General features: G+C 46.5%; 1 protein-coding gene across 1 annotated transcript in view; it reads right to left on the bottom strand.

Annotated features, from left to right (window-relative positions):
• TMEM266 (transmembrane protein 266) overlaps window positions 1–19911 on the bottom strand; it is a 107489-nt gene extending 87578 nt beyond the window's left edge. Inside the window, exons 1-2 of the mRNA XM_007951853.2 lie at window positions 19874–19911; window positions 15693–15881 (exon numbers count right to left, since the gene is read on the bottom strand). Coding sequence (XP_007950044.1) covers window positions 15693–15881; window positions 19874–19911 — 227 coding nt within the window. The remainder of the gene's footprint in view (window positions 1–15692; window positions 15882–19873) is intronic.
• Window positions 19912–23360: the final 3449 nt, after the last annotated feature.

The following is a 23360-nucleotide window of genomic DNA, read 5'->3' as shown; positions in this document are numbered from 1 at the left end:
TGAGAACCACTTCCCTAGCTCCTTGCTACTCGGGGAAGCCATGGAATAGCAGTATCAGCATCATCTGAGAGCTTGTTAGAAACACTCTCGGCCCTTCCCTCTACCTACTGAATTAAGAGTCTGTTTCAAGGAGATCTCTACGTGATTTGGGTGAGAGCCACTGCTTTGTGTGGTCCAGCAAGAGGTAAGAGGTATCCTTGAAGGTGGACAGGGCATGGAAGAAGGAGTGTGGGAGCAGGCAAGGCAAGTGGGTGCCAAGCCACTTTCCTGGCAGGTGAGTGGGTGGGGGTGGAGGCTGTACCCAGCCCTGAGGAAATGGTGGAGCAGGCAGGCTGCTTGGGGGAGAGGGGCAGAGACTCAGGGAAAGAAGGTGTGTCAGAGGGACCGAGTGTGTGGGGAGCTTTGGGGGCTTAGGACTTCCTTCCTTAGCCACAGCCCTGAGGCTGAAGCCCAAGTCCAAGCAGACTGGACTCTGAGCTCCTTCTTGAAGGGCTGAGATTGAAGGACAGAGCTCCCCCACTGCTGTAGGACCTCGGATGCCAGAGCTCCAGAACAGAGACCTAGAGGGCGGGGGACTGGAGCAGCAGGATTTCTCACTGACCTGGTTTGGGAATCCCAAGCGGTTAATAAAATTTTCTCTGAAATACAATCACTCAGACATTTCTAGAAGACTGTGTTTTGGGGGCAAAACAGAAATGTGTCCAGTTACAAAAGATTCCTGAGTGGTTAAATAATGACTCAATGGGCTTAATGGACCAAAAGGGAAATCAGCATTGATTCTTCAATTAGAGAAGGTACTTTCCATCTCTTCAGCCGCCAGCGCATCAAGGGTACTTAGCTTATCCCCAGAATTACCACCAGAGGGCGGGCGCCTCCCAATTTCGTATCCTGGTGCTGGAACAGCGCGGGGACCACTCCGGGGAGGCCAGCTCGCGGGCTGCCAAAATCTGCAAATACCAACAACCAGATGGCATTTCCTGGCAGGTGGGCGGGTGTTCTAAGTGAGAGCTCACAAGTCACTCCTGAGGCCTCAGAAATCCTGGGGCGCGAGGGGAGGCTGGATAGCTTTGCTGCTTCTGCTTTATATTCTTAGGTGTTTGAGTAAAAATTAGAGAGCATAACTTTTAGAAGATTAAAATGAAGTTTGGCAAGTTTCCGATGGATCCTTCAAGTCAGGAGAGCCCACGGGGGGTAGGCCGGAAAGTGGCTCCATGTTACTGCTCCATCAGGCAGCGTTCCCAAGCCTGGCGCTGAAGCAGCCCCGATTTGAAAGGTGAAGCAGAGCCGTGTGACGCCAGGAAGGCAAAAGCTGTTTGTCCCTGTGGAGACTGGCCTCTTCTACCCAGCATTCCATTCTGCAACTGGGCCGTGACTGGGACAGAAGGGGAGGAAGCACTGGTGGTGCAGTGGTTAAGCGCTTGGCTGCTAACTGAAAGGTTAGTGGTTTGAACTCATATGCGGCTCCAGGGGAGAAAGACATGGCAGTTTGCTTCCATAAAGATGTGTTGTTGTTATTTGCCATCGAGTGGAACTGACTCAAAGCCACCCCTCCTTGGGTTTCCGAGGCAGTATCACTACGGAAGTGGATTGCCCAACCTTGCTTCCAAGGAGTGGCTCATGGGTTTGAACTGCCAGCTTCTTGTTAGCAGTCAAGTGCTCTAGGCACTATGCTAAGATTGTTGTTGTTATGTGCTGTCGAGTCAGACCCGACTCATGGCGACCCCTCGTTGGGTTTCCTAGGCAGTATCACTACGGAAGTAGACTGCCCTATCTTCCTTCCGAGGAGTGGCTGGGGGGTTTGAACCGCCAGCCTTCTGGTTAGAAGTCAAGTGCCTTAGGCACTATGCTACCAGCCTTGGAAATCCTATGGGGGCAATTCTACTCTGTTCTACAGGGTCGCTAGGAGTCGGGATTTCCCCGATTGGCAATGGATTTGGTTTTGGGAGGGATAGGGGGATGGCTGCACTGATAAGTGTAAGTTGGAGTGTGTGTGGCTGGAATGTGGGGACTGTGGGGGCCCCAAGTTGAAGGAAAGGGTCTCAGAGGCAGTGGGGAGTCATACCATACCCAATGGAGGTAGCTGACTGCAAAAAAGTCTATATACTTTTAGGCAGCCAGCCCAGATGACCATCAGCCCTACACTGAGATTTTCATACATCAACTCCCCAAAGAAAGGAGCTGCTGGAGGGGAACTGAGTGAGTCAGAAGCCATCTGGTATCAGGCACCTGGGATGAAGTCGAGAGCATTGGGCTTCTCCACCCTGCCTCTAATGCTGGCCTTGAGGAGGCAGCTAGACTAGGGATTCAGAACCTTTCTGAGTTGCAGATTTTGATGAAAAAAAAAGAGATGAAAGCTACGACCCTACCTCCTGAAAAAAGTACAAAACCACAACACTGTGTATACAATTTCAAGGTGTACAAGGGCTCTCCTTGGAGTCCCTGGATGGCACAAATGCTTAAGCGCTCATCTACTAACCAAAAGGTTGGTAGTTCAAATTTACCCAGAGGTTCCTTGGAAGAAAGTCCTGGTGACTTGTAAAAGATCTCAGCCACTCAAAACCTGATGAAGTGCAGTTCTATTCTGAAACACATTGGCTTGCCATGAGTCAGAATTGATTGGACAACAACTGGTTAGGGTTAAGGCTATGGACAATTGAATCTCTCTGGAAGATACCTGGGCTCCAGGTTAAAACTCCAGGACTGGGTGGTCTGAGGCACCTTTTGGCCCCCATATGCTCCAATCCTATAATGCTCAAGACCTGTGACTTGGGTGTCCCCCAGACCTAGCAAAGCTAGTCTTGGTGGCAGTTTCAACTGTCAGTAGAATATCTTGTGGGCCTTTGAATTTTCTTTACCATATTTATTCTGGATGATTCAAATGTTGGAGAAAGCCAGGTTGTTGTTGGGGCCGTTCAGTGGGTTGGGACTCATAGTGACCCAACAGGATAGAACAGAAGTGCCCCATAGGGTTTCCTAGGCTGTAATCTTTGCAGGATCAAACTGCCAAGTAGTCTTCTCCCGCAGAGTGGCTGGTGGGTTCCAACCACCGACCTTTCAGTTAGCAGCCAAGCACTTAACCACTGCACCACCAGGGCTCCTTGAGGCTGACTTAAATCTGCCTTCTGGCATCACCTGGGCATTATTTTTATTGATTTAACAAACCCTTAAAACTCTTTTAATTGTTTTAAAAGGTATTTCCACCACTTTTTTTTCCCCCCTGTTGGCACTAGGGGGAAAGCTAGACTTCCCAGCTACTTGGGCTTTGGTGCCAAGTGGCATCTCCAAATAGCAGCTCACCATTGACTGAACTTTGAGTGCAATCTTTGAGCCTTCCTTTCCTAATCCTCCAAGTGTGGGTAGGCAATATCTGCCTTTGTAGGGTTGTTGGGAAGATTAAAAGTATTCAAAATAACGTATTTAAAGCCCATAACACAGTACTTGACACAGCTACCATATGCATCAATCACCCACCAGCCACTCCTCAGAAGGAAGGTTGGGCAATCTACTTCCGTAGTGATACTGCCTCAGAAACCCAAGGAGGAGTCGCTATGAGTCGGGTCCAACTTGAGGGCACATAACATGATGATGATTAGGTGCATGGGCACTGGAAAGGGGTCTGTTATCTAAATATGTGGAATTTCAACATTCATTGTATTCCACGCAGTTATTACCAGTTGCTGTTGAGTCAACCAGACACACGGGGACCCCACGTGTGTCTGAATGGAACTCTGCTCCATAGGGTTTTCAATGGCTGATTTTTCAGGCCTTTCTTTCAAGGCATCTCTGGGTGGACTCAGACCTCCAACCTTTCGGGTAGTAGCTGAGGGCATTCACCGTTTGCACCACCCAGGGATTCCACACAGTTACTACTGGCCCACTAAATGCCAGGCATTGTGTTGGGTGCTGGATAAGGGAGGGTGGACAGAGCCCTCATCCTCATGGAGCTTACAGCCTTGTAAGTGAGCTCCAACTATCCAGACCACACCAAAAAGCAAAACAAATAAAGGGAGAAAAAGGCAGACTTCACAGGGGAGGGAGATGAGCTCACATACATAGGCCTCCAAAGAGACCTGTTAGAACCATCAATCCAACAAAACATAAAACAAAAAACCGTTGCCATTGAGCTGATTCCAACTCATAGGGATCATGTGCTCCACAGGGTCTTCATGACTGTGACCTTTCAGAAACAGGGTGTCAGGCCTCTCTTCTAAGGTGCCTCTGGGTGCATCTGAACCACCAACTTTTTGGTTAATAGCCACGTGCTACACTGTGCCACCCAGGGGTTCCTTCCAGTACCCACAGGGGCACTATGGAAATGGGTAGTGGGGCTTCTTTCTCTCTGGAAAGGAAAACCAGAACAACAAAGTCTTTCTCCTTTGTTCCCGGTACCCTGTTCCAAGAAGCACGGCACAACAGCATAAACAGACTGAGAAATGTGAGCATACAACACACTTCCTGTAATAGGAACTCTCAGGGTGGGGGTGAGAGGTGAGCCTCCCAGCCCTCTGGGGAACTAAATACATTGACTTTTCCATACAGGAGCTTCAATTCTGCAATCAGAGCTAAAGGTTAACCCTACTGCCTCGGGGAAGAGGGAGGTAGGAGGGCTGGGAGCAGCTGGGGTCACCCAAGTCTGACATTTGCTTGTCCCAGAATCTCAGATTTCTTGCATCCATGCAGATGTCACCTCTGGGGAGGAGAGCAGGATGGGATGGATGGCAAGAGCTTAGGACTAGGAGGTAGGAGTTCTCACCTTACTTGGGGAGCCCCAAAACCAGAGCACAGTAGCCAACACATACCATGGGCTGGCTGCCCCTACTTGGGGGGACCCAGGGCATTTCCCTCAGATTGCTGAAGGGCTGCCATGTAGGTAAGATGTGGTCATGCAGTGCGTGGCTGCCCCACTCCTTGGTGAGAAGTTCAAGCCTGACTAGGGAAAGAAGTAAGGCTCAGTCCAACCTCCAGCACCTTCAACTGTGGGAATTGGCCACAACCTGAGAATCTCCTTTGTGCTGGGGTTTGTGGGCAGCTAGCTCTTACTGCATCTACTTTGAGGTTTAAAAGCCAAGAGGTTGGCTTCCTACCCAGGTTGGCTACAATTTTCACGCACAGCCTACTTCTCCCCTGTCTAGCTCTCCCTGGGTTTTGAGCTCAAATTGGGCAATTTCTGGGTCTGTCATACTGCCCCTTCTTCCATTTTGCCAAAGTCCAGGTCTGAGATACCTCTGCAGCTGTCTGCCCTCCACCCCAGTCCCCAAAACCAAAAAACCAAACCCACAGCTCATAGTGACCCCCATTGGGTTTCCAAGGCTATAAATCTTTAGGGAAGTAGATAGCTTCATCTTCCTCCTGTGGAGCCACTGGTGAGTTTGAACCGCTGACCTTCTGGTTAGCAGCCAAATATCTTACCCACTACACCACCAGAGCTCCTTACCCTACCCCCAGATGTCATAAATATAGCTCACTTTCCTTAAGGGCTCTAGCATTAGATTTAAACTTTCTTCTCCCCCGGAAGGAAGGTTGGGCAATCTACTTCCGTAGTGATACTGTCTCGGAAACCCAAGGAAGGGTCGTTATGAGTTGGATTCGACTGGATGACAGTGGTTTTTTTTTTTCCTCTCTCTCTCTCTCTCACCAGGATGCGCTCTCAGCAACCCCACTCTCTACAGGTGGTCTGAGGCGCTCTGTTGCCACCTAGTGATCGCCTGTGAGCACACACCCTACAATGCCTTGTGAGTAGGTAGAGACCCAGGGTAGAAGATGAGAGGGGTTAACAGGTGGATATTTTGCTAAGAAATAATAGATCAGAGTCTATTGGCTTCTTAGTCAATGAAACAATCCCTATGGTTCCTAGACTATGGGAAAAAGACTACCCTGTGGTTACCAAGAAAAGGTTTTTGATCTAAGTTAAACCTTTATTCTCTGTTTTAGGACTTTAAGAACCTTGCTGGAAGCTTGAGTCTCCAGAGTCTATGTTAAAGGAGCCACTGGTTACAGGGTCAGCTTGAGGTCCAGGGGCAGCTGGTATACCAGAGGAACAAATGGTGTTTTATTATAGACAAAACCCACTGGCATCAAGAAAGGGACTGATGAAGCTCCCTTTTTCCCTTACGAGAAAAATGATGCAAAATCCACAACCACTTGAGGCAGAAATACTACATTTTGCATGTACAATGTCACAGCAAGGATGAATCTGCCCTTGAACCCTGAACTCCAAAAGAATGAGCTCCTGTCTTCTTCAAAGGATGCTAAAATCATACTAAGTGAACCTGGCTTGTTCTAAAGGCAAATCTGATTTCTTTCTTTCAGGACAACTGCATGGCAGGGTTGTGGAATTAGCAGGGATGTTAAGGGTAAGTCAGCCACAGGCCATGCCCTTGAGTTCTGGGGCATAAGAAGCCTGGTGCCTCCTTTATGGCTCTCCCCTGACCCCACAGAGGTCCAGAGGCTAGCCCCCACCTCTTCCCAAATGGACCTGGTCTCTTCCTCTATTGTTGTTAGCTGTCAGCTGGCCCCTGACTCGTAGCTGACTACTCCACGCACAATGGGACAAAACGCTGCCCAGTCCTGCACCATCCCCATGATCAGCCGTGGATCAGACCACTGTGATCCACTGGGTTTTCATTGTGATTCTTGGCAGTAGATAACAGCCCTTTCTTCCTGGTCCCTCTTAGTCTGGCAGCTCTGATGCAACCTGTTCAGCATTACAGCAACATGCAAGCCTCCACTGGCAGACAGGTGGTGGCTGCACGTGAGTTGCCCTGGCCAGGAATTGAACCCAGGTCTCTCACATGGAAGGCAGGGATTCTACTACAGAAGCACCACTGCCTTCATCTTCTCTTCGTACCCTAATTTTAATGCAGGCCCTCCCATTCACTCATTCACTTCTTCATTCAATTGACCTTTCTGTTTCAGACGCAAAGGATCTGATTCCTGCCTTGGGTGTGTGCCTGGTCCAGTACTGGAGACAGACTGTTCACAGACAAGCAGAACCCAGGGTTCCCTGTTGGTGAGAGAGCTGGGCAAAGGCCTATGGATACACTGAAGTGGTGTCCTGGCCTGGAGTGGGTTGTGGGCTTAAGGCTTTCCAGAGGAGGTGGTTCTTAAGTGTCCTGGTTACCTAGTACCACTCTGACAGGAATATATACACAAATGGGATGGCTTGAACAAATAGTTTATTCTCTTATAGTTCAGGAGGCTAGAAGTCCAAGTTCAAAGTGCCAGGCTCTAGGGGCTGGGTGAAAGCCCCTCGACCTGGGGCTTCAGCTCTGCCCCTTGCTCCCGGCCCACTTAAGCTAGAGGCATCTCTTCACTCAGGCAGCTACTAGCTGCTGAGGCTTGTTAACAAGCCCAAAGTTGACAAATAAAATGGCACAGTCCCGATGTTACCAAACCACATGGCAGGCCATTAATTCAAATCCACTAAAGTCCCAAGGTTGGCAGAGCATGGCAGACTGCTGAACAACGACAAAGCTACATGCAGGGTTCAAGTGTGCCATAACCTAGAGACCGTTCCCCAAGGCTTCTCCTTATATACAGGAAGCAGACCACATCCCTAAGCAGCTACTCAGTTGCTCACAGTAGATTCCACCATGGAGTTGATTACCAGTCTCATCATCGGGAATACTACATCCAGCTGCCCAGCCACTCAACCAGGCCCAGCCAAGTTGACACACAAACTTAACCACCACACTAAGCTAGACAATATGGGAAGAGAGGAGTATTTTAGGCTACTGCTCAGTAGGTCGCCCCCCTCCCTTCTCTTTGCCCCAAGCCTTTGTTTGCTGGCGTCACTAAAAGTATTTTCGTCCTTACTTAACGATGTTGCTATATTGGATCTGCCTTTCTCCCCCAGCCTGACATCTCAAAAAATATCCCTGTGCCTCCATTGGGTGTTCTGCCTCTCACAGTGAAGTTCCGGCAGAAACATACCATTGGCCTCATCTCCAAGTAACAACGTTCCTTTCTGTTTGAGACCCAGCCTTCCTCCAAGTTTCTCCTCTTTTAGGAGGTTGGCCCTGCCCTCTTCTATTGGAGCTTTTAGAAGCCTAAAATAGAAATAATTACTTTATTAAATACTGAATGATATCTTTCATTTCTTACTCGATTTTTATTTTTTGGCAAAGAGTGTTCCACGTGCTCTCCCATGATCCTCTTTTCCCAAAAAAGATGGGAAGCTTTATCTCCTTCTGTGACTGCAGACTCTCTTCTACACTGCCTTCCTCAACACAGGCTGGCACCATCAGTTCTCTCGCTGAGCTGCTAGCATCTCCAGGGTGGAGACTCTGGGCTTCTCTGAATCTTCTGCCTTTTATAGTCTCTTGTCTAGCCTCTCACCTGCCCCCCACTCCAATCACCATTTACCATCAAGTCCAACTCATGGAGACCCTATGTGTGTGGAGTATAACTGCTCTCTTAGAAGGTCAGAAGTGGATCACCAGGTCTTTCTTCTGAGGCACCTGTGGGTGGGTTCAAACTGCCAACCTTCTGGTTACTAGTTGAACACTTAACTGATTGTGCTACCCACATACTCCTTTGTCTGTCCCAGACCCTACAAACCAACAGGCTTTCAATGTACTGCGCCTGGTTAAGAGAAGGTAGAACTTCCAGTCTGTGCCATGAGTTACCATCAGTAACTGGTTGTAATCAAGTCAACTCTGATTCATGGTGACCCCATGTATGTCAAAGAAGAACTGTGCTCCATAGGGTTTTCAATGGCTGACTTTTTTTGGAAGTAGACTGCCAGGGTGGACTTCAACCTCCAACTTTTCAGTTAGCAGCCAAGTTCATTAACTGTTTGTACCACTCAGGGACTCCATACCATGAGTTAGCCTCATAGAAACTTAATGCCCCTCTTCCACATGTGGATGGTTTTTGTTCACTGAGAAGCAGTTTGGCACTTCACTTTCCCATCATCGAATGGGGTGATGTCCAATGCCAAGGTAGGAGAATGAGGCAGAAAAGGTTATGGTTACATGAAAGCACAAAGCCCTCAGCATTGTCCACATAGGCTGTGGACAGAGGTCAAACTTCACTGGAGTGACAGAACCAAGATGACAAGTTACTGAAGACATATTCTAAAAGTGTAGACATATTCCTTGATCTTTTCCAAACCCAGAATGACTAGAAAGGCTGAAAGAAATTAAGATCTAATTCTGGATTGAAGGCTATGGATGGAGACTTGGTTCTCCCAAAGAATATACTCCATGTTGGGTGTTAGGTGATTCTCCAATATTCATCCCACCCTCATTCTACTGGGAAACAGTAATGTGCTTTGTGGTGAGCCTGATTGGCCTATGGGTTTTCCCTTACCATGTGAACCAATTCTAGCCAATGAGACATAAGGAGAGAGCTGCTGAAGGCTTCTGGGAAAGTTCTTCCTTGCTCTCAAAAAGAGAATGATGGGCAGCCATTCTCTCTCTTGCCAGACATGAATGAGGAAGGATGCAGCCTGATCACCACAGACAGCCATCTATTGTGAGAGGAACCAGCATCAAGATGAAGTCAACACCATTGAGAGCAGAGTGGAGATGAAAGGCATCTGGTCTGTTGAGTCTCTGGGCCAACCCTGAAGCCACGCTAGCTCCTCATGGACTCTATGTTACAAGGGCCAATGAGAGTCCGCATTGTTTGTGTTTGAGGTGGGTTTTCTGTTACATGCTGTCCAAAGCACCTGGCTGATAGAGTTACCAATCCTTTGTGAGAAAAATGGTGTAGAACTTTACAGGACTTAGAGAACAAAACATGAGCGATGAGGGAGAAGGAACTGAGCTGGTCTCCCAGGTTACTGATGTAGTGGGGCATTACGGTGGCTCAGCTGGGGTTCAGACACTTCTCTGTTCTTCTTCTCAGCCCTCCTCTGCATGTCTGTCCACATATGTGGAAGTGTCTGGAGGTTTTTGTTCTATTACTACAGGAAGAGGGAGGTACTTTGTTGGAGAGTAGAGAGGCGAGGAAGAAAGGAAGATGACATAGCTCGTGTGACATCTAGGGCAGCCCATGAGACTGACTTGAGCTCTGGGTGTAGAGGTCAAGGCCAGAAGCAAACAGGACCAGAGGTCTGGTCAGAAGCAGAGCTACTTCTGGGGTCATCGACAGTGTGGCATAGAGTTTGGGAGGTGTTTTCTTCCCCACCCTGCATGGAGCCCAGCACAGTCTGGGTTCTCCAAGGACTTGTGGCTTCTGAAGAAGCTGGACTTGACACTAGCATTCCCCAAATGACACCATCAGCAGTGGCAGCTTCATGGGTGGTGGACGTGGACAAGGGGGAGCCAGAGCAGGGGAGAAAGAAGGACACAAATTTCGGTGGTGACTGTAACTGACTGGTTTCATGTACCTTTGGGGTGTATTGGAAACCACTGGGTTTTTAGTGGCTGGTTTTCAAAAGTAGATAGCTAGACCTTTCTTCCAAATCTGTGTTAGTCTGGAAGCTCCACTGAAACTTCTTCAGCAACATGGCAACACACAGGCCTCCATCAACAAATGGGTGGTGGCTGCATATTAGGTGTCTTGGCTGGGAACTGAACTTGGGTCTTCTGTGTGGAAGGCAAGAATTCTACCACTGAACCATCAATGCCCCACATGTGTGACTCACTTTGGTAGCCATAATTCCATAGGTACCTGTTGAGACTGTGAGGTGTGTTTGGGATCCCTGTGAAATGTCTAGGAAGTAGATGGATATTAGTCAGGTGTTTGTGAGATCTGGGCTACAGACAGAGCTTTGAAAGTTCCTCGTTTTGAAGGGATGGAAATGGATGACATCGCTCAGTGTGTAGGATGAATAGAGGGAAAATGGCCAAACATATGAAACGGAGAACTGCAGCACTTAAGGAACAAGCAGGGGAGGAATCATTTCTTAGATGACCTACCAGAGCAGTCAGAAGGTAGAAAGAAAACCAGGAGTGTGCGGTACAGAGGCAGACATGAGAAGAGAGTGTTTCAAGAGAGAGAGAGAGGGAGTGGGTTCAGACACTGGACAGAGGGCAATACCAGCACCTTAGCAACAAAGAGGTAACTGATGACCTTAAGGAGAGCAGTTTTCACAGCGGGGATGAAGCTGAAGCTAGACTGTGTAGACTGAGAAAGGAATGGGGGACAGAGCAGAGATGGCATGTGCAGATGAGGCTTTTAAGAAGTTTGACTGCAAAGAGGAAGAGGGAGATGGAAGTTTGACTGCAAAGAGGACTCCGGGACACGGAGTCAAGGTGGATATGTGGGTGTGACGATATGGGGTGAGGATGTAACTGACAGAGCAAGGTGAGAGGGGAGGGAATCTGAGCTCAGGGAAGCTGTGTCCCTGAAGGGAGAAATGGAGGGGCTGAGGGGTGTTGTGCAGCCCATTTATAACTGTTTCTGCTTTCTGAAGGAAAGAAGAGTGGAGGTAACCTGCTGAGGGTAAGAGAGGGCTTGAGGAAAATGAAGCATTCTGAAATGGCAATTTGGGGATTGGGAGTGAAAGTCAATCAGGAACATGGGGAGTACCCCCAGGCAAAACTGAAAATCAAGTTGAAGCTGTAAACCTTGAGTCTGGGAGGCATGGATTTGCATAGTTGTCTGATTTTTCTCCCTGAATCCATGCACCCTAAGTGTGGAAGGGAAGGGGGTAGGATAGCCCTGCAGTTAGGGCTCTGCTAGTCAGGAGTAGCAAGACACAGGGCTCTTAGGAAAGTCAAAGAGCTGGACCAAGATGGCCTCAGGGTTCACCCTGTGTTAAGGTGACTTCTTACGCATGTCATAAAGCTTTCATGGACAAAAGGGGAAACAGACTTAAAAACATACCAAAAAGTTAAAGGCATTAGACAGTGTACATCACAGGTACAATGTATGTCAGCCACAGTCACAATCACGATGTTGTATAGAGGGGACAGATGGAAGCTCAGGGGCACTAGCCTGCATCAGAAACTAGGAGACCAGGTTTTATTCCTGCCTCTGTTGCTGTGTGACCTTGAGCAAGTTCCTTCCACTCTCTGGGCCCTGGTGTTCTAGTAGAATATTTAGGAGAGATGCTTTCTAAGGTCTCTTCTGGCTCTAAAGATCACTGTGCTCAAGAAACGTGAATGGAAGAGAAGTTGAATGACCTGAGCCACAAAAGCCTGGGTACTTTCCTGCAGGGGACCCTGAGGTATCTTCATATCTTACAGGAAGGATTCACTCCTATACAAAACCTATATATTAAAAACCAAACCAGCGGTTGTCAGTGAGTAGATTCCGACTCATGGCGACCCCCTGGGTGACAGGGTGGAACTGCTCCACAGGGTTTTCTCGCCTGTAATCTTTATGGAAGCAGAAGGCCAGACCTTTCTTCCATGGTGTTGGTGAGTGGGTATGAAATGTCACCTGTGGGTTGGCAGAACCATTTACACCACTGGGGGACCTAACTTATATATGACACGTCCTTAAAAAGGAACAGATGTTTTGGATAAGATTTAATTAAACCAAACCTTTCCAAAGACCTACTAGAACTGCGGGAGCTCTGGTAGTGTAGTGCCTGAGGCACTTGACTGCTAACCAGAGGCTGGCAGTTCAAACCCACCAGCCACTCCTCGATAGGAAGGTTGGGCAATCTACTTCCGTAGCGATACTGCCTCGGAAATCCAAGGAGGGGTCGCTATGAGTCGGGTCCGACCCGATGGCACATAACAACAACAACAACACTAGAACTGCAGTTGTCTTGCATGGCTTCAGGAAAAGGGCCAAGTTGGAAATCTTGGGAAAACCCCAGGAAATGCAGCAGAAGCCTTGTGAAGGGAGGCTTTTCCCCTTCTGCACTGTGCTTTTGTTTTGCTTCAGTTTTCTCTGGATTGGTCCTTGGTCTGCTCTTCCTTCCTCCAGGAAGCCCTCTGGCTGCCAATTGGACTCCCACCTGAGAGCTCCAGCAGTGAGGCAAATCCCTTCCCGGGAAGCTTCCTATTTACCCACCAGGAGCAGCTTTGCTCGACACACCTGGAGATTCAAATCAAATCAAGAGCCTCTCTGCCTTGGGAGCATTTCCTTTGTATTCTAGCTGATAGGAAGAATCCGTGCACATACCCGCGAGGCCTCTTCCTACCCTCTCCTCCATTCAAACGTTGGAGTGGTATACCGCTTCACAAACTACACCTATGTTGATTAAACCCAGTGTGGTACCCCTGCAGAACAGTACATCCACAGAGTGCATGTGTGGACACTGTCCTGACCTGGAATTCTTGGAGGCTTTCACACTTCTCTACATGCCTCTGACTGTAAACTTGAAAAGGGCCTAACACTGGCTCAAGCCCGGGCGGGAAAGGAGTCCTTTCCAACTAGTAGGGCCAGTCAAGAGGCTGCACTGCTGCATTTGACCACCAGAGGGAAGTGGCACTGTGACTTACTGAGTGCTCAGAGAAGGTGCACATTTGTGGAGCCCAGTGAAAACTCAGGGCTCCTGGTTAGAAATAATTAAGAATTTCAAGGCAGCTACAGCAGAGTATTAATCTAAGCATAGGAGCCTTCTAAGCATGGGGCCTCCTGCGACTGCACAGGTGGTGCAACCCATGAAGTTTGGCTCTGGCTCAGGGGCTTCAAGGACTTAGCCAGCTTTGAAGCCTGTGGGGACCTGGGAGAGGCTGGCCCCCGCCATCAGAGAAGGTGCTCAGGCCAGTGCCATGACCAGCAGGAGTCATTTAGCATTATCTCCTACCAGCTTTCCTCTTCTCTTTTCCAATGTTATGCTGACTTTATGCACAATAGTGGGAAGACATTGTGTTTTCAGAGAAAGCCACTAGGGTACAGTTTCTGCAAAAAAAGGTTTAAGGTTTCATCATTATTAGGCAATTTATCTCAGGAAGGGAGGGGAGCCCCTTCAGGAAACAAGCACGGGGAATTCTAGCTCTGCAAATTTAGCTTTAGTTAAGGAGACTTGCTTCTAAAACACCCATCAACCCCTTGTTTTTATTTTCAAAGCAGCCAGCATGTTCAAAATATTTACGGACACCTGGAAAAGGAGGCCACAGAATTGGCTCCGAAGATCCTTGCCAATGCTTGAAAGTCAATGTTGAAGAGCGACAGCATGGGCCTGGGGCCAGCCCTGGTGGGAGTCTGAAGCTGACCTGCTATGTGACCCAAGGACCTATATTCCTGTCTTTTTCTGGCCTCCAACTTCCTCCATCCCCCATGAGTATGTCAGACTGGTGAGTCTGTTAGTCGCTGTGGAATCTGTCCAACACATGATGACCTCATGTATGCAGAGTAGAACGGGACCCCATGGGGTTTTCAAGGCTGTGATCTTTCAGAAGCAGATTGCCAGGTCTTTCTTCCAAGGGGCTACTTGGTTGTTCGAACTGTTAGCCTTTCAGCTACTAGTCCAGTGCTTAACTGTTTGCATAGTGTAGTGCCTAAGGCACTTAACTGCTAATCAGAAGGCTGGTGGTTCAAACCCACCAGCCACTCCTCAGAAGGAAGGTTGGGCAATCTACTTCCATAGTGATACTGCCTCGGAAACCCAAGGAGGGGTCACTATGAGTCCAGTCTGACTCGATGGCACATAACAACAACAACAACATGGAGCTCCTCTAACACTATAATTTGCCTTTAGAAAGGATGCGTGCAAGACACATTATGCTAATGACAATTGGGAGACAAAGGCATCTAATCTGATTCACAAGCTAAGGAGGTGGAGGTCAGTGTCAAATCAGGGATCAGCATAGCCCATGTGAAGAAGCCAGGTGGTAGTGCAATGGTTAAGTGCTTAGCTGCTAACCAAAAGGTTAGCAGTCTGAACCCACCCAGTGGCTCTGCAAGAGAAAGGACCTGGTGATCTACTTCTGTAAAGATTAAACAACAACGACAGAAAACAAACCCATTGCCATACAATTGATTCTGACTCATAGCGACCTTATAGATTACAACATAGGAAATCCTGTGGGGCAGTTCTCTGTTACGTGGCATCACTATGACTGGAAAATTGATAGGACAGCACCTAACAATGTAGCTTATGTGTCCTCTCTAGAGAGACCTGACACCATCAAGTTGATTCTGATTCACAGCAACTCTGTAGGACAGAGGAGAACTACCCCATAGAGTTTCCAAGGCTGTGAATCTTTATGTAAGCAGAGTGCCAAATCTTTCTCCTACAGAGCAGCTGGGTTCGAACCACTGACTTTTCAGTTAGCAGCTGAGCACTTAACCACTGTGCCACCAGGGCTCCCTGGGAAGAGAAGGAGCTAATGTCTGCAAAGCTCCCAGGTGAACAATTGCTAAATTCCCTTACATATTTAGCATGTTAAGTGCATGCAGAGTGTTTTCTTCCTGGTGAAAAATTGGCTTGATAAGAAGAAACTGCAGAAGTGCAGTCCAAGTCTATTGCTTATGGGCTTTGTGGCCTTGAGCAAGTCCCTAATTCCTGTGGGTCTCCTGTTTCCCAAGTGTACAGACAGGGGCTGGATGGATCATTAAGGAGCACTTCAGTCCTGAAATAAATGCTATGATTCTCTGAGTTCCAAGTAAATGTCACGAAGGAGGTTGTCTAGCAGCGACAGGTATTTTCTGTGCCCAAAGCCTTTTTCAGAGGAAATAATGTCTGAGGAGAGAAAGGGCCTCGGTGGACTGACATGAACTTCCGGTCTCCTACTCTTTAGCATCTCTAATCTCTGCTGCTGCTTCGAGAGAGGTACCCATGGAAACACAGGGAGTTATGCAAGAGACTTTTTAGCTAGCTCAACGGTTCCAACACCTACCCTTCTCTTTGGTAATCTTCGTCCAGATTTGACAGGAGCTGCGAGCCCTCCGTGGAGAGGTCAACAGCAGCCAGGGGCAAGTCCCGATAGGCAAAGTTTCCCAACTGCGCAGGAGCAATGCTCTTGGTCTCTTCGTCTACTTGTTGGGAGATGATTTCAACTTCGGAAATTCCTCCTTCTGTGGCAAGCCTGAATTGGGGAGGAGGGCAACAGGGAACAGTCATCCCCAAGAACAAAATAACTTTTTCATTTCCCATGGGGAAGAGGGAGAATGTACTGGAATCTAGGCTGTGCAGGTAGAGAGTTGGGGAAGTGTGAGGTTGCCATTCATCCTCACTGGTCTCGCAAGGGATTAAACTGAGTCCCTAACCAGCCCCATTTCTTTCACCTTTTGAGGAAAAGTAGAAGAATGGGAAGAAGAGTTGCTCAGATCTGAAAATAAGAGCTTTTTGGGTGGGATCTCCCATCAAAGGAAGGTAAAGGCCCAGATGATAATCCCACCAACCAGGAAAACTATGACTTCAACTTTCAGGACAAATATTCTGGGTCACTGGAGTAATATATTTTTAAAAATTGCTTCCTGGCTTTCCTTGTCTTCTACCATCTATACAATGAAGGGGAGCTCTGGTAGCATAGTGCCTAAGGCACTTGACTGCTAACCAGAAGGCTGGCGGTTCAAACCCACCAGCCACTCCTCAGAAGGAAGGTTGGGCAATCTACTTCCATAGTGATACTGCCTCAGAAACCCAAGGAGGGGTTGCTAGGAGTCGGGTCCGACTCGATGGCACATAACAACAACAACAACATATAATGTAGAGAGGTTTTTGTTCACAACTGGTTGCACTGTTGGTGTCTGGAGACTTGGAGAGGCTGTGTGGGCCTTGAAAAAGTGTGGGACAGGAAAGGGAAGCTGCTCTTTGTTGCCACTCTTTCCACCTGCACTCTTCCCACTATATCTGCCTTTTTAAGCTTGGGACTATGAAGTGGGGGGGGGGTCACTTGATCAAATGTCTGAGTAATTGTGAGTGTTCTCCTACCACAGTCACCTAGGGCACTTATAATCCTTGACAACTCCATTGGTATTACAAGATTTCTCAACCAGGGGCAGTGCCACCTCTCAACCCAAACCAAACAAAAACAAAACCAGTTGCTGTTGAGTTGATTCCGATTCATGGTGTTGCAGAGTAGAACTGCTCCATAGGGTTTTTCTGGCTACAATCTTTTGGAAATAGACCTCTAGGCCTTCTTCTGGGGCGCCTCTGAGTGGGTGGGCTTGAACAGCCAACATTTTGGTTCATATCTCAGGGATCCTTCTACCCATCATGGGGTATCTGGCAACGTGTGGAGCATTTTTGGTTCCCACATTGAGTATGGGGGGAAGGTCACTACTGACATTTATAAAGGGACATATTATACATCCTGCTGTATGTCCAAAAGCTAAGAACTCTCCTGTCCAAACACCAACAGCAGCAACCCTGCTAAGTGATGCTGAGCATAGATTGTCTTGCTTTAACTTCCTGGGGGGCCATCTTTGGCCCCTCCAACATACCCTTGGCTCTATCTCCTGTAGAATCTGAGGATGTGGATCTTCTCTCGCTGGCCAGTGAGGATTTGAAAGGAAAATGGTGAGAATGGAGAGTGAAAATTAAATATTTGAGGGAACACTGAGGGTCCGTGCCCAGGGTATGATGGTATCTCTACAGAAACAGATTGTCCAGTCTTCCCTCCAAGGAGTGGCTGGTGGGTTTGAACCGCCAGCCTTCTGGCTAGCAGTCAAATGCCTTAGGTACTATGCCACCAGAGCTCCCCACGGTAATGAGAGACCACTTTCAATACTGAAGTGGCAGTCCAGTATGCTGTGAACTGGGCCAGCAGCCGTGGCGCCTGAGCTCTGGTCCTGGGTATAATGCCGACTCCTGTGGCATCCCTCTTGGAGCTTGTGTTTCTCCATTTTAAACATAAGGAGGTAAAACAGATTCTCCTTAAGGACCATTCCTTCTAACTTCATGATGTGATATGGATAAGAGTGACATGGGACAGGAGGGAGGAGCTCTGGGGTGACAAGACCCTACACTGCAGATGGGTAGCTCTAAATTCTAAACTTCTCTTTTCCAACAACCATTGAAATCTAACCCATAATACACAGCAGCAGTTATCCAAAAAGCGTACAGCCGAATATGCCTTCTTCTCTTTTGCTTGAACCATCCAGATAATTGAGGGAAAAGTGGGATTTTTATTTGAACACCACAGGTTCACTGCCTAAACTACCTGAGTTCACCAAGAAATTTCCAGTGCCCCAATTCTCTTTTGTAGACCTTATTTAAACCTTTGCTTTTTGCTACCTGTCAAGCATAGATAATAGTACTCATCATTATGTGACATTTACAAAATGACTCAGGATCTTTAGACGGAACAGTAACAGGATGTGAGACTTCTCTGTTTCTCAACAATTGAAACAAAAGTGTGGGTGTTTATGGGGGGAATTCCGACTCCTCCAGATGTTTCCCAAAAAACAGATGCTGGGCTGAATTTTTTCCTTTTTCCTTGACTCGAGGAAACTATGGATGGGTGAACTGAACAAACAGAGCTTTCTGACCAGTGGGGTGTCCATGGAAGGCTGGGGTAAGCTTCTAGAACTAACAGGATATGGCTCCAAGAAGTTTGGCACTTCTGCTTTCCTGACTTTCCTATCCTTTGTTCCCTTTATGCGAATGGTCACAGTGTCCTGGACCATCACTGATAACATGGTCATCCCAGCAGAGAAATAAGGCCTCCCCTGGTGGGGTGCCACAGTTCCTAGTCTGATTACTGAGACTATACCTTGATCTTGGATATGATGAACAGTATGGTAGGCTGTGTGTGTCAGGAGCCCCATTCTCCATCCCTCCTTGTACCCATGCCCTTTGCCATGTGACTCTTGCAGCTCTGCCCATCAAAAGGAAAAGCATCTTTCCCCATCTTTTGACTCGGAGTTCAATCATTGTTTTGTCCAATGGGACGTTAGTAGACGTGACCCCAGCAGAGGCATGAAAAGGCACTTAGGAGTTTCCGCTTGTGCTCTTGTACCTGTACCACCATTCAAAGATGACCAGATGAGTCTACTGGAGGATGAGAGACACATGGAGCAGAGTCCAGTCTTCTCCCCAGCTTAACTGACAGCCAGCTGAGCCCCAAATTCAAGAGTGAGCTCAGCCAACATCAGCAGAGCCATCAACCTGACTGCCCCAGACATGTGAGCAATAAACACTTGATGCTGAGGTTCTATGGTTTCTTGTTATGCAGTGATATTGTGGCACTAGATAACTGATTCAGCCAGTGTGCAAATGCTGCAGATGACAGAATAGCCAAGCCCATAGAGAAGCCAGCACAGTGTGGTGTAAAAGAAAGAATGTTGCTTTCTTCTTGGTATTTTTACCAACAAGTTGTAAAACCCAGGCTAAGTGACCATCTTGCTAATGCCTGGTGTTGCCAACAGTAAAATTAAGTAGTTTGTTCGTATGTCATCTTAGGTTTGGGGAACCAAAAGTAATTCTCTCTTAGAGGTTTGGTCACTGGTTTCATAAAGCCTATTTCGAGGAATCCTTTCGTGATTTCTAAATCTCTTTGCAATTCCCATTTTGTGAATTCACCTTAAGCTCTTCCTAATCTTATCTTGGGGTTTACTTTTGAAAGATTTCCCCATTACCTATGGCCTCCTTCTAAAGGAAATGTGTATGTTGTGATGTCCTGAATCAGAAGACCTTTGTCTGGTGGAAGATTTATAGCAACAGTGCTGGATTGCAGAATTCCTTGCTTTTTGAACTAGAAAATGAGATGAAACTCATCTTTTTGATGAGTTTCATTTTGAACTAGAAACTGAGAATGGCTGCACAGCTCGAAGAACATAGTCAATGCCACTAAATAGCACATGTAGAAACTGTTGGGTTGGTGTCTGTTTTGCTGTGTGTATTCTAATGACCAACAACAAAAGAAATAAATTTTCTTTAAAAATGAGATGACTTTAAAGATGATCTCAGAGAAAAACTAGATTTTAACAAGGCATTTTGATGTAGGGCTCAAGGACAAAGCTACCTGAGAGGTCTTCTACTTCCACAAGGCTAGGGAAGGAGCTCTTGATCTGCACACTCGATTCTGACATGCTGACCCTATATCCACAAGGAATGGGCCCCAACATTACTTACTGTGTACTGGTCATGTTGAAAGGTGCAACCAGAGCCATGGGTTTCCTTGGTTTCTACTGGAGCTCAGCTGTCCTGAAGCCTGCCGTCAGCATGTCCAACCATGGGTTCTATAAGACACATACAAATATGGCTCCCTGAAAACAAGGAATTGAACAGTACTTTATTACACTCAGTTGCTAAACCAAACTCATCCTAAGCTCATCTAGAAATGGAAGTCCTTAGAATTTTCTTCTAGATAGCATTTTTTTTTCCCAAGCAGTACTGAATAGATTATTATAATTACCTTATGTAAGGACAACAATAGGCATAACTTTTCTTTTTCAGAGAAGAGGAGACAGTCTCATATAAACTTTTCTATGTCATGTGGAGATGGTGGAAGAGCCAGGTTAGATCCCAGACTTTCCAACTCTTTATCCATAGCTCTTTCCACAAAAAATGGCTGTACCCAAGAAAGCCAGAGTAACTTTATACTTCAGTCCTAAACCAGTTGCCTTTCGGTTAATTCCAACCAGGGTGAACCCATATGTGTTAGTAGAACTCTGCTCCATAAGCTTTTCAATAGTCAACTTTGTGGAATAAAATCTCCAGGCCTTTTTTCCTAGAGCCCTCTGGAAGACTCAAACCGTTAACCTTTCAGTTAGCAGCCAAGCATGTTAATAGCTTTTTCTCAAAAATCTCAACTGTTCTCCCACTTATTTCTTTCTCTTCTTTTAGTTTTGTATCTCCTTTCTTTCAGGCTTTCCTCTCCTCCTCCTCTCAGTTGGGTCTCTCCGTGAGGGATGTAGCACAGCACAGTGGTTCAGAGGGTAGACCCTGGAGCCACACTGTCTGGAGTCAGAATCTGGCTCCTACGTACTAACTGAATGACTTTGGGTAAGATACTTAACCACTCTGTCCTTAGTTTCCCCATCTGTAAAATGGGGATAGTAATAGAACTAACTAAATGAGTTAATGCATGTAAAACATTTAGGATGGTGCCTGGCACAGTGTACTACATAAGTGTTGACTTTCATGATCATAATTATTATTTTATAAATTGAAATTGCACGGTCTGTTGGATTGGACCATATTCCAAAGCACTAGATGGCTGAATGTAAGATTTCTCTTAAAATTTAGACTAGATAAATAGAATATACTTTCTTTTTTTATTGTGGTAAAATATAGCTAACATAGAATTTACCATTTTAAACTACATAATTCAGTGCCATGAAGTACAGTCACAATACTGTCTAACCACTACCACTATCTATTTCCAGAACATTTCCATCATCCCAAATGGAAATCTAGTACCCATAGCAGCTACTACCCATTTCCCTTCCTCCTCGACCCTGACTACAATGAATCAGCTTTCTGACTCTATGGATTTGCCTATTCTAGATATTTCATACAAATGAAATAATATAACACATGACCTTTTGTGTATGGCTTCTTTCCCTCAGCATAATGTTATCAAGGTCCATCCACATGGTAGAAAAGATCAGGATTTCATTTCTTTTTATGGCTGAATAAATTACCATTGTATCTCACTCACTGCCATTGAGTCAGATCCGACTCATAGTGACTCCTCTTTGGGTTTCCGAGGTGATATCACATGGAAGTAGATTCCCCAATCTTCCTTCCAAGGAGTAGCTGGTGGGTATGAACCGCCAGCCTTCTGGTTAGCAGTCAAATGCCTTAGGCACTGCGCCACCAGATCTCCCCTACCATTGTATGCATGGACCATATTTTATGTATCCATTTACCCACTGACGGACATTTGGGTTGCTTCTACCTTTGGCTACTGTGGATAGTGCTGCTACAAACATTCACATGTGAGCTTTTGTTTCAACACCTGTTTTCAATTCTTTTGCATGCAGAGCTAGGGATGGACTTGCTGGGTCATACAGCAATTCTAAGTTTAACTTGCTGAGGAACCGTCAGACTAGAATAGGCTTTTATATAAACCGATGCTAAATGTCATTTGAAGTCTTGTGGGGGGCAATCCAATCCAGCAGAAAGTGAACAGACAGAGACAGACCCAGGTTCTGGGTGATTCTGAACAAATTATTAGCAGGGGATCACTCAAATGGGGCAATGCTTTTGAAAGCTGAATTCTACCACTAACTGCTTTTCCTGCCAGAAACCAAGGCAGGAAAAGACTCTCTCCCAATCCTAAAGCTCAGCTCTGGGAGACAGCTGAACTAGAGATACACAAAGGGAGGATTGTTAAGTCCTGCAAAAGGAGAAGCCACTCCCAGGACAAGGAGTATCATCAGGTGATGAATGGGAAAACTGCAAAGTGGGGAAGCTCCTTTAAGTTCTACATAATTAAGAAAAGAGACAGCTAGTTAAACTTGAGGAAATCTTGGGAAAATTTGAACTTAGAGCAACAGAAATAAGAGAGATGGAGAACTCTCTAAAATTAAGACCTCAATATATGAAATCACATCACATGTGAAATATATGAATTCCACATCAGACATTTGTGAGGGAAAAAAAAAAAGCACAGTTTCAAATATATACCAATTATAGAAAATTATATAATGGTACTTGACTGCTAACCAGAAGGCTGGTGATTCAAACCCACCAGCCACTCCTCGAAGGAAGAGCGGGCAATCTACCTCGATCGAGATACTGCCTTCAAAACCCAAGGAAGGGTTGTTGTGAGTCAGATTCAACTCGACGACAGTGAATTTGGTTTTTTTTTTTTTAGTTACCCATCATCCAACTTCAACCATTATCAGCTTGTGGATAGTCTTGTTTCCTTTATATTCCTGCCCACTCTTAACTTTCGTGATTATTTTGAAACTCATCTTGGATGTCATTTCATTCATCTGTAAATGTTTGAACATGTAGTCTAAAAGATAAAACCAAAGCCAAACCCACTGCCATCAAGTCAATTCCAACTTATAATCACCCCACAGGACAGAGTAGAACTGCCCCATCAGGTTTCCAAAGCTGTAATCTTTTTGGAAGCAGCCTGCCACATCTTCCTCCTTTTTAAGCTGAGTGCTTAACCACTGCACCACCAAGGATCCCTGTTCTAAAAAATATAGAGCTTTTAAAAGATATAACCACAATATCAAACCCCCCCCCCCAAAAAAACAAAAAAACTCATAGCCATTGAGTTGATTCCGACTCATCATGACCCTGTAGGGTTTCCAAGGCTGTAAATCTTTATAGAAGCAGCCTGCCACATCTTTCTCCTATATAGTGGCTGGTGGGTTTGAAACACCAATCTTTCGGTTAACAGTTTAATGCTGTTTTGGTTCATGCTTAACCATTGTACCGCCAGGGCTCTAGAAGATAGAGCTTTCAAAAGATATAACTACAGTACAACCTCCCCCCCCAAAAAAAATCTATTGTCATTGAGTCAATTCCAACTCATTGTGACCCCTATAGGACAAAATCAAACTGCCCCATAGGGTTCCAAGGCTGTAAAGCTTTACAGAAGCAGACTGCTTCATTTTTCTCCCACAGAGTGGCTGGTGGGTTTGAACCACCAACC

Source organism: Orycteropus afer, unplaced genomic scaffold (assembly GCF_000298275.1).
Source record: "Orycteropus afer afer isolate SDZICR_OR568_19922 unplaced genomic scaffold, OryAfe1.0 scaffold00313, whole genome shotgun sequence".
NCBI lineage: Eukaryota > Metazoa > Chordata > Mammalia > Tubulidentata > Orycteropodidae > Orycteropus > Orycteropus afer.
The sequence above is the reverse complement of the archived record's forward strand: the minus strand, read 5'-3'. Positions and strand labels throughout refer to the sequence as shown.